Here is a 17,453-nt window from a genome sequence, read left to right as displayed (position 1 = left end):
TCTCTCTACTCTCTCTCTCTCTCTCTCTCTCTCTCTCTCTCTCTCTCTCTCTCTCTCTCTCTCCTCCCACGCTATGCACATGCATCCTCATTTTAGTAATATATATGTCATACATGTTTGCACCGGAGACAAACTCTCGCAATCATTACTTCAAGTCGAGATAATAAAAAGATGGTATACTAAAATTTTCCATAAAAACTATCATGTTTTCCTAAGATGTCTCTCTATTACCTATCAGCTGAAGTGGAATCTTGTCAATCACGTGAACTTGTGACCAAAAGCTAAGCTATTGCAGATTTGCAGCCTTAAATAGCCAAGCCTTACCTTACCTAAGCAGGGAACATTTAGATGGTAGCCTATTGGGGAAGATGGGTGGTGGTCTAATCGGGTAGCGCTTTATATAATAGAAGGGGCCAAGGGGGTTAACCTGGCCCAAATGCTCACAAAGAGACCCGTGACCTTTTTGGATCGTGATTGACAAGGCCTCAAACTCAATTAGCACAACCCGTGAGCCCGTGACACACTAGCAGCCATCCCACCCAGCACACGGTGCACACCAACACTATCTGCTTCCTTTTTACCTTTCGAAATTGACAAATTCACCATGCATGTTCTAAAACGGCTGCCCTATTCTTTAATCTTTATTAACCATCTCACACTAAATCTAATATGCCTAATCCCCTCCCCCTATTATCTCTTACCATATGAGCTCTAGGAATTTGAAGACAGGTAATAATCTATCTCATTTTATCATAAATGAGCTGTGTGAATTGAAATAAATAAAGTGTGGATAGCATCGTATTTTTAATTTTTTTTTTTTTGAAAGGCGTATTTTAAAATTTAATCATTTTGGGTTGTTTGATAAATGTACGTACGTAAACCGGCTCTAAGTATTAGTAGATAAGTTTCATGTGAACACTAGCGTCACATTTGTCCGCTAACAGTTGAAATAGTTTTGTCTACCCTATGACAAATCTAGTCGGAAAAAGACTAGAGCAAAGGAAGATTCCGGCGATAAGATCTTGTGAAGGGTACATGGTACTTACGTACAAAAGTGCAGGCATACGCAAGAGGAATAAGAATAGGAATCGGTTTCTCCATGTGAACAAAGAAACTACTTGAGGTTGAGGGAATTGTATATTGGCATTTTCTTCCGGACATACTTAATGATGCGTACAATTGAGAGTCGATTAAGTCGTAGTGCTATCTTTGGGTCTACAAATTTTGAATGTGACATTTGGATCAAGAGGAGCCAAGCCTGACTGGGAAAGTGACCATATTGCCGTCCTTAGCCGTCGGCGAAACTATCACACAAAGAAGTTACACTAGTTTTGACTGTGAGCCAAGTGTGCATGACTAATCAAATATTCAATAAGTTAAAGTAAAATGCATGAACTAGCTAGGTCAATATTAACGAAAACTACGTATATATTTCACCATCAAAGAAACTTTCTTAGACATGGCATGGACATCTTCCTCTCTATCTAATTGTTACCTACGTGCCCAGATTTGAATCTGATTTATGTTTCACTCCAAAATTCCAAAGTATTGATATATAGTAAAGCTAGCTTGCATTATGCATTATTCATAAAACCTCACGTAAACATTCAAGTTACTAAGATGTACATGTATACATTTACATATTGGTTTAATCCAAGCCAGATGGCTTAATGTCCCCTCCTTATTTTTGTATTATTATTATTATTATTTTTTAAATAAAACTCAATAGATGTTTAGACATCTAGCCATCTAGCCCGTCCTTTGTTATAAAAAAAAAAAAACATATTGGTTTGATCTAGATCGATCATGAAATTATTGACAAGAATCCTAGCTACTAACTTTATTCAGATTCACGTGCTGTATGTATACAAATATTTGATACAGTTGATACAATTTGTAAAAACTGTAAGAATAAATAATGTAAAAGATGAAAATAAGTTTGAGAAAGCAACTATACGACTATACCTATATCTCTTATCTTCTAATAACATATTACTGAATCTTGACCCAAATACCCTCACTTGGAATCTGCTGGTGAACCACATATAAGAGATAATATCCAGACGGTGCAAGATTGCCGGTAGCCGGCGTCGTAACCTGAACTTCAAACTTCAAGTTCCCCACAGCTATAACATTCTCGGAAGCAAGAACCAGTAGCCTCTGGTTCATCGAGAACGAGTGTGTAGTGAACGAAGGTGACACCATTGTAACGGACACAGAGTTCAGTGCTATTTTCCCCGTTATCGAAAATCGAACGGCTAGCTTCTGGCCGTAACCAACCGTAACTTGTGACAGAGGTGAAAAGATGCTCGGACGTATGCTTGCGAATTGTGACTCCAAGTAACTAGGTGAGAATGCTTCTAAGGCAAGCTCGGTCGGGAACATCACGTTTGAGAACTCGTAACGAATATGAGGGTTACTACCTCCAACAAGAACTCTCCCATCACGTAGTAGTATTGCAGTGGAATGATACATCCGTGGAATGGTGCTAGGGTTTTGCTGCTCGAATCGTGACCCGACCGCATTATCGGACTTGTAAACAACCGGGTTCAGTACCGGGTTCCGACCTAGCTCCCACCCGGCGGTACCTTGTCCGGCACCGTTGATGATTAAAACGTCACCGTTGGCAAGTAACGTCATGTCACCCATGACTCTAGCTAGAGGCATGGTTTCCATAACCCACTGCGGGTTCGGGTCGGTTATTTTGATCCGTGCGCATGTCTTCAATGCTTCCACGAATGTCCCACTTTCAGCATTAACATAAGAGCCTTTGGGAGCTCCACCGCATACTAAAACCTCTGCTGCCACAACCTGACCTTTTGAGCTTTTCAGAGGTAGCAACACGGCGGAACCGGTGCTCGGATACGACCGTGGGTCTCCACCGGGTATAGTAGGGTAGGTCTTGACGATTTTACCTGCTGCATAGTCGAACAAAATGGCCCGATTGTTAGCGAAGATGAAAAGGTTGCCATCAACGTTGAGAAAAACAAAAGGGTAGAGATTGTTCTCTATGGCGGTGCCGTCACTTGTCTCAACAAGAAAAGGTAAACTATGTGCGTTCATGGATCCTTCACTTTTGGGGTAGAACTCGTAGTTGAACTGGCGCCGTCCGCCGATGATTATCTGCCGTCCGTCGGGGAGAATATGATTGGTGGCGTACCATCTCCGGTTGGTCAGCGCGTTTTCGATCTCTTTCCAGTCACAGGTAGCACACGGGTCATAAGTCCTCACCCTTTTCTCTCCGTCGTTGAAACCACCCGTCTGGACTAGAGTTCCACTGGGGTTTACCGACCCGGAGGAGCACCACACGTCGGAGTACACAAAGAGAGGACGGATTTTGTTGCCCGCCACGTCGTACTCGGCGGAGTGAGCCGTGCAGTCGACTTTGAGGGCGGTGTCGTTGGGGTTGTTGCGGCAGACGCCGTTGGGGAGGGAGAGGTTGGATTTTCCGAAGTCGGTGCGGTCGAACATGACGACGCGGTCGTTTTTGAGGAGCTGCATGTGCATGGCGGAAATGCCGACGTTTGGGAGAAGCAGCTGCCATTTGCCGCCGGCGGCGTGGGTGAGGGAGAAGAGAGAAGTGGATATGAATAGGAATGAAAGAATGAGTAGATGGGGTAGAGGAGTTGAGCTCTTCTTCTTCATAATAGGGGGCATCGATTTGATTCTCTACGAGTTCGGTGTTTTGGTCTGTTTTTGTTTGTCTCAGGATATTGGTCTATCTGTTTAAATGGCTCTGCTGTTCTGCTTTGCTGTTAGTGTCTGAGATTTGTCTGCTTTATATAGTAGCCAGCGAGCTTGTGATTTCTGGAGGAGACGATTAGAGAGAGAGAGAGAAGATCGAGCTTCCCACATGCATATATGTAAACGTGTGGGACATGGTTGGTGAAAACGACGGACCGTTGTTTTGTTTCTGTTTGAAAATAAAATGAGCTGCTGAATTGTTCTGGGTTTGTAAATGGAAAATCTAAATTCTGAGTAGGAATGCTAGCTAGCCTCAGCTAGCTGCATGCTTAATATTCCATCGGTCATCGGTTTTTATTTTTGTTTGTTCTAGTATTGATGATGAATATTGATTCGTTTTTTTCTGGTAGGTATATGTGAAATTACAGTACACTTGATTCTTGAATGAGTGCCTTCATATATCATGATAACTCGCTTTCCGGCACCGGTCAAATAAATCAAAACAGACGAAACAGAGCTAGTACTGCTAGCTGTATCATATTTCACGAAAACGTACGCGTCTGTATATTACTTAGGGTGGTGTATTCAATTAAGAGTCTGTTGGATTGTTTTGGAGTTTAAAAGTCTATGAGTATTGAATCAAGATTTCAAAAAGTCATTTAAAATCTTATGGTATTCAATTGCTATTTTAAAAACTCTTTCAAACTCTGACGGTATTCAATAACTCAACGACTTCCAAGGATTCTATCAGATGACAGATTTTGATGGATTCTGAGCTGTTTGGTATAAATAGGAGACCCTAACAAGAATCTGCTCTCTAACCATCAGATTTTGAAGTATTCTCTTCTCTCTCGTTCTGGCGACGAACTGACCTTGACTGACGACCTCACCACATGCAAACATCTGGGTAATCGCCTTTCTCTTCTCTTTTTGGTGTTCGTCGTCTTATCTTTTAGGTTTGGGGATAGAAATTTTTGGTGAATTCATAAACCCTGATTTGGGGAAAAAGGGATTTGGGGGTAGTTTCCTGTTTTGCTCGTCAAGCACTAAACCTGTTTGATTTACCAATAATCACTACCTTGAAATTTCTTGGAAATCCAGTACGTTGGTGGGATATCAGAATAAGGGTTTCGTTTGATTGCTTGATATGCTAAAGTGTACATCAGATTTGAATGGGATTAATTGATGTTTTACTCAGTATATGCCTGCTGATAGCTGATATAACAGCTGCTCCCATGTTCAATCATTATTAGGATTATAGACTAGGGGCTAAGAGCATCAGGAACTCTTGATTTATGCAAATATTTTGGATGTGAAGAAGGTGAATGGTGCACTTGAGTGTTTAGTTTGTAATTGATTCTATACTGTAAGTGTTCTGCCTGAAAGGGGATTGTTAACATGGATAACCAAGATATTCTAATAAGACTCAGAGCATAATTGTTTACATGAATGATCATATATCATAGTCTCTCACTAGAATTTGGATGGATTTTATCAAGTTAAAAGGCCCTTTGCTGTAATCATAAGAAACTTGATGCTTATTACTTGTTTCTTTTTGTCTAATTCATTTGTTGTAGTAGTGTTCAGGTTGAACTTAGAAATAGTACACACGAGTGCATATGAGCTGGTCCTTTACTATTTGCATTCTATTTATTATTTGAGCAGTCAGTTAGGTGTGTAGTCAAGAGCTTGCTGTGAATTTGCTCTTACTAGCAGATTATTTCACTATTTCTTCTTGTATCTAGAAGAATGAAACTTAAATGGTTTGATTTGATCACAGCTGCAAACAATAAAAGAAGAATCACTGTTTTTATGCCATGTAACATGAATTTTATCATTGTAAAATTGATATTGTTAACTTTTCTTTGACATGTTTTCTTATATTTATTTTTAATTTCTATACATGTAGATGCTGGCTGGACTGAGATTGTTGGCGATAGGCTAAGCAGCCATGAAAGAGAATAAGCAAGAAAAGAGAGAGCTATAGACCTGGCTGCTTTTTAGAGTGGATACTACTCATACTAGCTAGCTACTTTGGTGAGGAGTAGAGTGGAGAGAGGTTGGGCTTTGTAGGGTAGGGAAGGAGGTGAGGGAGGGACACATAAAGCTTATGTGTAAGGCATTTCTAATTAGCCATTTTGATGTTTGCATGGGTGACGGTTTGAAGGGTTTATACCTCATTTATGGTTGAGGCAAGTGACTTTGGTGAGGTAGAAGATACAAAGTGCATGAAAGTCTGTATGCAAACTGAAAGTGTTCAAGTTTCCCATGTTGCAATGGATTTAGGAGAGGGAACACAGCAAGATTTCTTTATTTCTGGTTTGGTTGGGAAAAAAAATCTTATGTAAATAAATATCATCTGTTATATATTGCTGGTTTGGTTTTCAACCTGACTGTTGCTGTATAGCGTTCTGTAAATAAATATCATCTGTTATTGCTGGTTTGGTTTTCAACATGATCATTGCTGTATAGAGTTCTGTAAATGAATATCATCTGTTGTTGCTGGTTTGGTTTTCAACATGATCATTGTTGTATAGAGTTCTATAAATGAATAATGAATATCATCTGTTGTTGCCGGTTTGGTTTTTAACATGACCATGCTGTATAGCGTTTGACATGATGTTAAACACAACTTGTATTAATAAACAGTCTATGGACGTATAAAATCCAAAGAAAAACCAATGAATCAATCCATTAAAATCTGCCCGACAGAATACATGGATTATTTAAAATCTGTCAGAATCTTTTAAAATCTGAATTGAATACACCCCCTTTAGTTTTAATATAGTTTCTTTACCTATTCATATATAAGAGATTGTTAAAATTTTCAATCGAGATAATTTCGTATGTGAAATACCTAGCTAGTTGCGCGGTATGACGGATTTAGTTTTTTCTACTATACATATGTGTATAACATACATCAAACCGTAAACCATCTAATCGTTTTGAATTTTGAATTGCTAAATGATCGGACGGCTCATGGCTTGATGTATGCTATACAAATGTGTATAGTAGCAACCGAACCTGACGGATTTAAGACTTGGGACTTTGAAAATTCCAATATAACTTTCGATTATGGGAAGAGTCTTAGCAGAGAGCTAGTCATCGAGAGAGCTATTTGGATTGAATTTACCAAATTTAGAAGGATCCAGTAGTTGTTTACTCGATCAGCGACTTAACATTACTGATCAGCGACTTAACATACAAATATTTGATACAGTTAATACAATTTGTAAAAACTGTAAGAATAAATAATGTAAAAGATGAAAATAAGTTTGAGAAGGCAACTATACGACTATATATACCTATATCTCTTATCTTCTAGTAACATATTACTTAATCTTGACCCAAATACCCTCACTTGGAATCTGCTGGTGAACCACGTATAAGAGATAATATCCAGACGGTGCAAGATTACCGGTAGCCGGCGTCGTAACCTGAACTTCAAACTTCAAGTTCCCCACAGCTATAACATTCTCGGAAGCAAGAACCAGTAGCCTCTGGTTCATCGAGAACGAGTGTGTAGTGAACGAAGGTGACACCATTGTAACGGACACAGAGTTCAGTGCTATTTTCCCCGTTATCGAAAATCGAACGGCTAGCTTCTGGCCGTAACCAACCGTAACTTGTGACAGAGGTGAAAAGATGCTCGGACGTATGCTTGCGAATTGTGACTCCAAGTAACTAGGTGAGAACGCTTCTAAGGCAAGCTCGGTCGGGAACAGCACGTTTGAGAACTCGTAACGAATGTGAGGGTTACTACCTCCAACAAGAACTCTCCCATCACGTAGTAGTATTGCAGCGGAATGATACATCCGTGGAATGGTGCTAGGGTTTTGCTGCTCGAATCGTGACCCGACCGCATTATCGGGCTTGTAAACAACCGGGTTCAGTACCGGGTTCCGACCTAGCTCCCACCCGGCGGTACCTGATCCGGCACCGTTGATGATTAAAACGTCACCGTTGGCAAGTAACGTCATGTCACCCATGACTCTAGCTAGAGGCATGGTTTCCATACCCCACTGCGGGCTCGGGTCGGTTATTTTGATCCGTGCGCATGTCTTCAATGCTTCCACGAATGTCCCACTTGCAGCTTTAACATAAGAGCCTTTGGGAGCTCCACCGCATACTAAAACCTCAGCTGCCACAACCTGACCTTTTGAGCTTTTCAGAGGTAGCAACACGGCGGAACCGGTGCTCGGATACGACCGTGGGTCTCCACCGGGTATAGTAGGGTAGGTCTTGACGATTTTACCGGCCGCATAGTCGAACAAAATGGCTCGATTGTTAGCGAAGATGAAAAGGTTGCCATCAACGTTGAGAAAAACAAAAGGGTAGAGATTGTTCTCTATGGCGTTGCCGTCACTTGTCTCAACAAGAAAAGGTAAACTATGTGCGTTCATGGATCCTCCACTTTTGGGGTAGAACTCGTAGTTGAACTCCCGCCTTCCGCCGATGATTATCTGCCGTCCGTCGGGGAGTTCATGATTGGTGGCGTACCATCTCCGGTTGGTCAGCGCGTTTTCGATCTCTTTCCAGTCACAGGTAGCACACGGGTCATAAGTCCTCACCCTTTTCTCTCCGTCGTTGAATCCACCCGTCTGGACTAGAGTTCCACTGGGGTTTACCGACCCGGAGGAGCACCACACGTCGGAGTACACAAAGAGAGGACGGATTTTGTTGCCCGCCACGTCGTACTCGGCGGAGTGAGCCGTGCAGTCGACTTTGAGGGCGGTGTCGTTGGGGTTGTTGCGGCAGCGGCCGTTGGGGAGGGGGAGGTTGGATTTTCCGAAGTCGGTGCGGTCGAACATGACGACGCGGTCATTTTTGAGGAGCTGCATGTGCATGGCGGAAATGCCGACGTTTGGGAGAAGCAGCTGCCATTTGCCGCCGGCGGCGTGGGTGAGGGAGAAGAGAGAAGTGGATATGAATAGGAATGAAAGAATGAGTAGATGGGGAAGAGGAGTTGAGCTCTTCTTCTCCATAATGAGGGACATCGATTTGATTCTCTAGGACTAAACTTGTTTGGTATTTTAGTCTGGTTTTGTTTGTCTCAGGATATTGGTCTATCTGTTTAAAATGGCTTTGCTGTTAGTGTCTGAGATTTGTCTCCTTTATATAGTAGCGAGATTGTGATCTCTGGAGGAGACGACTAGAGAGAGAGAGAAGATCGAGCTTCCCACATGCATATATGTAAACGTGTGGGACAGGGTTGGTGAAAACGACGGACCGTTGTTTTGTTCTTGTTTGAAAATAAAACTGACCTGCATAATCGTTCTGGGTTTGTAAACGCAAATCGAAATTCTGAGTAGTAATGCTAGCTAGCCTCAGCTAGCTGCATGCTTAATATTCCATCATCGGTTTTGTTTTTGTTTGTTCTAGTATTGATGATGAATTTTGTTTCGCTTTTTTTCTGGTAGGTAGATGTGAAATTACCGTACACTTGATTCTTGAATGAATGCCTTCATATATCATGATAACTCGTTTTCCGGCACCGGTCAAATAAATAAAAACAGACGAAACAAAGCTTGTACGTGCTAGCTATATCATATATTCACTAAAATGTACGCCTGTATATTACTTAGTTTTGATATATATAGTTTCTTTACATATATTCATAGGATTCTCAATTGTTAAAATTTTGAATCAAAATAATTTTGCATGAAATATTTAGTCGCGTGATATGACGGATTAAAGACATAGGACTTTAAAAGTCCAATATTTTGAAATATTATAACTATCGATTATGTGAATTAAGAGTCTTAATTAGCAGAGGGCCATCGAGAGCTATTTGGATTGAATTTACCAAATTAAGAAGGATCGAGTAGTTGTTTACCGACTTTACTCGATCAGCGACTTAACATTACTGATCTTCATATATGCAAACTCTGAAGGCTTTCTGAAGCTGCTAGCTCTTTGAACACACGTGTAAGAAAGAGGGTTGCTAGCTTCAACTGGAGCATGTAATCATTTGTCATTTCCTCTCTCAGTCGTTTTCCTTCTGCTGTTTAGTAGGTGAAAGCTTTTACTTCTTCATCAACTTCTCGATCTAGTGGCGCCATTAGAGACGCTTCAAGAATTAGATACGTTTTACGTTATTAATTAGCGATCTCATTTTGTTGGTAATCATGGATTATTCTTCTGTGATGCATATTTTTCGATCTTATATAATATGGACTTTCAGTTCAACCAGAAATATATTCTTCCTCTAATGCTGTTTTTCATATTGGATGGTTCTGTCTTTAGAAATGGTTAGGTTTCACCAACAGTCTTGTCGGGGAGTTCCTTGATCCTAAGATTCCCAACCCTAGCCTACATAAACGGTGAGGTTCCGAGCGAACCCACCTGCGGTTAGAGTATTTGTGATTAGGATTTCCAATTTATGAGTAATTAAGTACATTTGATTAGGGTTTATAATTGTTTGTGTGTATACGTATGTGATAATAATTAGAGATAATCTAATGCATAAACGCCTAGCCTGTAGCATGGTTTCTAATTGTTTGCACGTATATATACATAAATATTAATTCGATCCAGACATAGACACTCGCAGTAAACTAGCTAGGGTTCAAAATTGTCTGCGTAGCCATGCACATAACTTATTAGGGCTTTCAAATCATCTCGACCTAACTCATTCACTATCTTACACCATTGTGACTAATCTCAAATTGTTTACAATTACTTTATAAAGTTAAGATAGGTAAGGAAGATGCATTTCTTACTCAGTGATTCATTAGAATTTCTAAAAGGGAGGTGCAAGACAAGTAGCCGACGACAAAATATAACATGGGATTCAAAAAGAACGTATTGATTCTTAAGTGTATAGTATTTATTATCAAGTAGTTTGCTGACACATCACTACTAATCCACATAATCAAAAACGACTTCGAAGCTGACTCATTACGGCATGCATTAATCAGAAACTAATTATATTGGTCACTTCCTTACACCATGCCAAGAGTTTGATTGGTACAATATAACTTTGCTTAATATGTTAGGCATCTGTTGCTGTCATATTCCAAAGTCTCAAGCTTGGATTTGCTTGACCAGTTGGTGCACCCTGGCCTCCTTTTTATGTTGCCCATTCTGGCACACAAAGCTTATTGCTTGTCTATGAAGGTATCAAATCGAATTTTCCTTTTAGGGTGGTGAAACTTGGAGATCGTTTATATTATGCAAAGGTGACTACGTACGTCTTTCGATGCTGACAAACTGAAAAGAAAAATAGATTCTACGTACAGCAATTGGTTTAGATCTTTTTTGATCTGCGGTAAGTAAAGCATGCAAGCATATTGTTCTCGATGATATCTGGGTTAACGTATGGGAAGACGAAGATGAAAAAAGTTACAAAAACAAGATCAATGAATTGCCAACAAAACAAGCTTCAGCAAATAAACAATTTCAATGCCTAACAGAATGAGATTGAGACGTGCTTAGTCCATAGTCAATAAAATTAATATGAACTTAAACTACATCAAGGTTTCAATTGGCTGAATCAGTTTGTTCGATCTTTGATTCTTGTTGGTGAGTAGTCGCATCAAATTTCGAATCAGATTACAATGTATATGTATTTCTTCTTATCTGATATTATCCTTGCAATCATGAACAATCTATCTGGCTGTGTCAACATTTTGAGGCGTGGAAATAAAACCTGCACGTCTTCTGGAAATTATATAACTTGTATGATAAATTTTATAGTTTAAATATACAGGAATCTTATACACTTGCAAATTATTTGTTGATATATAGGCGATTGATGACTTTTAGTTCATCACATTCTTCGTCTCGATGTTCTTTGTTTCAGTCCAACTATGAAAGTTTCATCACTACCTAGCTAGTACCTACCTCGATCTTTCATTTTGTTTGCCAATCATTTTTCTTTGTTGGTGTTCTAATATTCTAAGAGAAATTTTAAATACACACCCCTAATCTCTTAATACACACCTCTATTATTTTATGTTTCTATTAAGATTTTATAAGTAAGTTAAATGACCAAAACAAACATCTCTTATTAAAAAAAAAAAAATCGCGCTAGAAGTATTCTTTTCAATATCTTTTACCCTAAAATCGTTGAAAGTACGTCTTCTCCCATAACCTCAACTCTTCTCCACAATTCATTTGGGTTGTCTTTTTTTATTTTATTTTATTTTATTTTTATCTGTATCAGCTTTAGTTTGATCTTGCATATCATATTCTCAAGTACTGCATCTTTATCATGACATGTTTTATCGAATAACTAGATATCTATGTTTAATAGCTACTTCTACACTTCTACTATCTTGTGAATTTTGAAAAGTTGTATTGATGATTTGGAGTTGGGATATAACAATAATCATTTAATTATAAATTGAACAATGATAATAAAAAATTTCTAACAAAAATTAGACGAAATAATATGTAAAAAGATGTATCAAATAGTAAATATTGATTAATTATATTAAATAATGAAATATTTCATAAATTAAGGGTATTTTAGGCAGTTTAAGATGTGTATTAAGTATAATACTGAAATGAAAAACTTGATATGTGGTGTATTAAGTAAAGGGTGTGTATTAAGATATTAGGGGTGTGTATTTAAAATACCTTATGTCCAAGTCAAAACATATGATTCATGGACCTAGAACACACAGGGATACTTAACCATTTGGATGAGGGCAATGCAAACCAATGTTGAAACGAAATAGTTAAACAGTGATCATATGCATTTTTATATGATGATATGAGGACCCAGAAAACGTCTGCTCGATCCCCTAGTTTCAAATACAGATGTAACACGTTTCCTACATGGTAAAGCTTATCTTTTTACTCAATTTGATCGAGTTATTATATAACATCTTGTCAAGTGCATCGTTTTCACAAAATGTACAAGCTAACAAATTTCAATTAAACCAAAAGAAATTAAGAAAACTAAGAAAAGTCTGAAGTATTCAGCTTGGTTCTCGATACTTCTCGCTTTGAAAGGTCTTCAAAAGGATTAGTATGTTTTAGGGATTAACTTGAACTAGAGTGGTTAGGTATGCACACTATTTCCACCCAATGCTCGACTTGATGAAAAAATTAAGAATTTGATTATATTGTTTTTGTTTGAAATTTGTAGACAATTTCTCAATTTATGGGTGTCATCCTTGCGCACGGGAAGAATATGATTATTGTTCGTTGAATGATTGATTATCTTCTGTTTAGTTTTATCTGAATTCTGCATTGACGTGCATGACTTGTTCAACTGGTGTTCGTGTTTCTCTGAAAGTTGTTGTATTGGAGTGAAGGCCTTTTGTGATGCCAATAATGTGTCTTAAAACCTTGTGAAAACAAACAAGAATAATCAAAGAACATCATCATACGATTCCCAGAAATTACTTCTGGTTTGCCCCCGAAGACAAAGTTGGGGGGTTCTCAATCATAGATCTGAAATCTGGTAGAGGAATCATATAAGAGTAGCACATGGGATTGATGGGAATGAGAAGGACTAGCATATCATCCCCACAAACATGAATGCAATTCGTAGAAGGAGATGTACCAAACCTGAGAATGAGGGGTGACAACTGCTTTGGGACCTTAGTCCTTTGGCATTGCTGATTCATTTTGACAGTAATTGGACCCAAAAACAGTTTGTTTTTTGTTTCTATAAGAAAATACATGATTCAGACTCAGCAAGCTCTCACAAGTCACTGCTATATAATTAATAAGTTCAATTGTAATCACTAGTTCCTCAATATTGAAAGAAACGGAAACCTAATCTCGGAGTAAATCATCTATGGTTATGCAATAGATTACGTGCTAGTGTGCAACTAGTTCTTCCCTGGCTGCCCATTCAGTATTTTATCAGAATATGTTCAAAGACTGGTGTTAGTCAGTCACACTAGTAAACAGTTTGATACAGTGAATGGGATCGTTATGCAAATGTCAGGGTATCTTCTAGATGGTCATAGACAGACGTAGAATAGGCTCTAATGCTATATGACACTGGCTAAAATATATACACAGAAACAAAAACATTTACGGATTCTCGATGTGATCCTGATGCATATCTTTGCCGAAATAATATCATTCTCAGGTTTGAGGAGTATAGAGTTTCCAAAGTGCAACCACTGTGTCATCTGATGCAGAAGCCATTAGCTTACAATCTTCGGAATAAGAGACTGCATTACACTGCAAAAGACCAAAAGAGTATATGCAAATAATCAGGCCCTCAATAATGTATAAAGGACCAAAACTCCTGTACAATATTCACAAAATCAGGCCTTAGCAAGTTGAAGCAGCCTTGGTCTTATATACAGTGCAATAAAGCATTTTTTTTTTGGGGTCACTGTTTCTAGTTATTTGAAGAAAAGAACAAATGGGTACTCATTTCGAACAATAACTCAAATGAGAGAAATAGAAACGCAAAAATGGCCAAATGGATAGATATCATCTGCCAAGAGTAATACTATACCGTTGCATGGTGATACTTCAATATTGCCAAGGCAGTTCCTTTGCGATAGTTATAAACTCTCACTCTGCAATGAAGAGGTAAAAAGGAAAAAGAGACGTAATAACGGTAGATGACATGGCCTTGATGCAAGTCATGCAACAAAGGTGACAAAGAATCACTATAGGGCCTTTCTTTGCAAGAAAACAGAAAACAGAAATTCTGGATTTTATTTGTTTGTAAGTTCTTTATTTAATGTTTGTTCGGCAGTGTCTACGATTGAATTGCATGTAAACTACTACATCTAATTACATGACTAGAACATATCATTGAGATCTCAAACAGAGGAAGATCGATTGCCAACCTGTGGTCCCAGCCAGCTGTTGCAAATATTTTACCATCAGGTCGAATAGAGGTGCTTGATATGCCAGGTCGCTCCAAATTTATTTCTTTCTTGATCACACATGTACCCTAGGTAGGAGAAGACACGACAGAAATGGAGATGACATCAGCTAAACATATGAAAGTGAAGTATTCTATCTCTGTTATAACTAAACATCTGCCACCCATCTAAAAAGTTACGAGGCGTGAGATGCAATAAATCCAGTAACACGAAGTATCAAAAATGGAATTACCATGGAATTATCCAAAGTATACAGCACAATTTTTTCATCTGCAGCTCCTGAGATACCACCATTGCATGAACCATCAATGCATAGGCTTAAAACTGCAGAGAGTGATATATGATGAACATGAGAAGAATACAAAGAGAAGGTGCAATCGAGTTCTTTGGATTCTGACTCCCACACCTGGCTCTGAATGAAACTTGACAGATGTAATTGGAACACCTGGATTTCTAACATCCCACCAAAGCATGGAGCCATCCTCATAACTGCATTATGTGCACAATAACATTAAATAATTATAGAATAAACAAACAGAATCACATTTCATAAATCCAACACAAAATTTGCCACAAACTTCAAGTCCCAAAACCAAATGCAGAATGTTATTTTGTAACAAGTATAGTTCTTATGCATATAGGTGCTCATTGACAAAATATTAGACATCACGAGTCTATTGGTACCACACTCAGAGGTGATGAAACCTATTTATCAATTAGTATCAAAGCCATTATTACAATATATTGATATATCAGCTTTGGATACTATGTTGTTGTGATATCTCCACTGCAGTCATAGATGTACTACATTGCTAGTGAGGATAGAAAAATATACCCAGCCACAACATTTATGAATCCCTGTGATTCCAATGGTGAAAATGCTTGAACTGCCATGCACATTCCTACCAAGAAACAATGACTACGATGTCAAAAATGGGATGAAATGACAGGAAAGACGGAACAGAAAAGTGATAGTCCAAGGTAGTCTTCAACAATTAAACATAATTTGTGTTTAACAATGATGCATCACTTGAAACAATTGTAGGATCAGTAAACATATGATCATAGTTGAACCACCTGCCTACTGCCATGAAGGCAATGGTCCAAATGAACCCCAGAAATGAACATTTCTATAAGAGACATTTAATTGTGCATGCCAGCAGGCATTAACAGCAACGCTTTAAATCTGAACTAAGAATTATGAAATGATTTGATTTATGAAGGTAAACATATGATGGCCCTACCTTTGTTAACTTAAGTTCATTTCTACCCGGTCATTAGTAAAAATTCAATGGAATTAGTGACTGACCTCTTTCCTTGGTAGAAAAAGCTGACAAGCCAGCAGAGCAGCTCTGGGGTAGCCGTGTACACCTTTCTGCAGTATTAAGATCCCAAATCTCAACCTTGGCACATAAACCACATGAAGATAATGAACAACTGAGCCTACGAAATGGGGAAACAAGTAAACATAACCAAGGTTGTGTATAAAACCTCAGAGGGCTCCTCTCCTGCTATAGCAATGTATTTAGATCCTCCAACTTCAGTATTTTCTGTTTCAAAGAAATATTGTCCGTCATTGTTTACGCCTCTAACTGTCTAAGTGCAATGAAGACAACAAAATCTAATTGATATGCAATACATGTGCGTGTACAAGTCTTGGTCCTTGCACCCTGGAAGAAACTACTAACGTGCATTTACAACATCAGGCTACCAATCTTAACACACCTTCATCAGTTCTGGACTGTTCAGACAGATACCCTTGAACCTTTTCTTCACTATCATCCAGAGTTTCCCCACCAGTACTCTCCCTCTCATCTCCGTCACAAAGCTTTCGTCCATCAACTTGTGTAGAACTACAATGCGGCTTCTTCACCAACGAAAGCTTACAGAAGTGGTAAGCATTCGTCTTGATCGTCACAGAGGGAGTCCTGCAAAACAAATGCAACGCGTAAAACAATCAATTCTTTTTAACAGGAGACAACAATACCTAGATAATGGTAGGGCGAAAACCACGAGAATTAGCAAACAAACCTGGATAGACCTCCGTCGCCAATATCCCAGCACTTAACAGTTCCATCCCTACCCTGGCTACACAAACACTCTCAAATTTCATTTCTTTTTTTCTAAAACTACAACTATAGGTTATAAATGAACAATACACAAGAAAATAAAATGCACCTGATAACTTTGTCAGCTCCAATTGAAGAGCTACATGTTACAGAAGCAACCCCGTGTGCCGCGCTATGCACCCTGCAAGCATACACAAGTTTAATTATTTACTCTTTAAAACTAATCATGTAACTATCATGATATAAAATGCGACTAAATCAACTACCCTGCTGATGCTGTTGTCCGATTCTGGAGAGTGTCCCAAATCCGCAACTCACCGTCTGCTGAACTGAAAATAAAGAAACAACAACAAAATTGATCAAATGGGTGACATTTAGAAGTAGATGAATTAAATTGAAAAAGGTTTAGGATTGGATTAAAGATGGTTACCCCGTGTAGAGGAGAGGTTGAGATGGATGGAAACAGAGGTCGGTGACGGAGGCGCGGTGACCTCGCAGCACAGCCACTGGGTCCGGCGGTGGTCGTCTTTGTTTGCTCATTGATGAAAGTAGATTGCTTTTGGTGGAAGAAAAATGATCGGAGGCACTGAAGAACAAGTGAGGCTGGGCTACGACGACGGTAAAAGATGAAATCGATAACTTAAATCGAAACGACGACGTCAGGGAGCAAGGGACTGTTTGGGTCTACTTCTCTAAGAAGTAGATTTTTTTATTGTTTTTATTGTTCCATCATTGTAAATGTTAAATGTTTATGTTGATGAGGAAAATAATGCTCAACCGCAGCATTATATGTATACAATTGGAGAGAATAATAATTGTGGTGAGTCATTTTGTTTTTACATATTGGGTCATGTTGATGGCTGTTAATGGATGATCAAGAGCAATTGCT

At 38.8% G+C, this 17,453-nt stretch overlaps 3 protein-coding genes and 1 non-coding gene across 4 annotated transcripts; 1 reads left to right on the top strand and 3 right to left on the bottom strand.

The window, feature by feature from the left end:
- Positions 1–1,872: 1,872 nt before the first annotated feature.
- LOC101308739 (galactose oxidase-like) lies at positions 1,873–3,658 on the bottom strand. The gene has a single exon (XM_004291778.1). The coding sequence runs from the start codon at positions 3,655–3,657 to the stop codon at positions 1,993–1,995; it is 1,665 nt and encodes a 554-aa protein (XP_004291826.1). The 5' UTR covers position 3,658; the 3' UTR covers positions 1,873–1,992.
- Positions 3,659–4,053: 395 nt separating this feature from the next.
- LOC101308541 lies at positions 4,054–5,924 on the top strand. The gene is made up of 2 exons (XR_184108.1): positions 4,054–4,591; positions 5,594–5,924. It is a non-coding gene; the product is annotated as an uncharacterized LOC101308541 (transcript).
- Positions 5,925–6,809: 885 nt separating this feature from the next.
- Positions 6,810–8,771, bottom strand: LOC101308253 (galactose oxidase-like). The gene has a single exon (XM_004291777.1). It carries the CDS (start codon positions 8,679–8,681, stop codon positions 7,017–7,019), a length of 1,665 nt encoding a protein of 554 aa, XP_004291825.1. The 5' UTR covers positions 8,682–8,771; the 3' UTR covers positions 6,810–7,016.
- Positions 8,772–13,516: 4,745 nt separating this feature from the next.
- LOC101307958 (guanine nucleotide-binding protein subunit beta-like protein 1 homolog) lies at positions 13,517–17,122 on the bottom strand. Its single transcript, XM_004291776.1, has 13 exons — positions 16,995–17,122; positions 16,831–16,893; positions 16,674–16,745; positions 16,527–16,583; positions 16,221–16,423; positions 15,987–16,045; positions 15,805–15,898; positions 15,331–15,397; positions 14,902–14,984; positions 14,728–14,819; positions 14,457–14,563; positions 14,117–14,180; positions 13,517–13,833 (listed from the first exon to the last, which is right to left on the bottom strand). Exons 1-13 carry the CDS (start codon positions 17,102–17,104, stop codon positions 13,735–13,737), a joined length of 1,170 nt encoding a protein of 389 aa, XP_004291824.1. The 5' UTR covers positions 17,105–17,122; the 3' UTR covers positions 13,517–13,734.
- Between the last annotated feature and the right edge of the window lie 331 nt (positions 17,123–17,453).

Source organism: Fragaria vesca, linkage group LG2 (assembly GCF_000184155.1).
Source record: "Fragaria vesca subsp. vesca linkage group LG2, FraVesHawaii_1.0, whole genome shotgun sequence".
NCBI lineage: Eukaryota > Viridiplantae > Streptophyta > Magnoliopsida > Rosales > Rosaceae > Fragaria > Fragaria vesca.
This window is presented reverse-complemented; position numbering and strand designations above follow the sequence as displayed.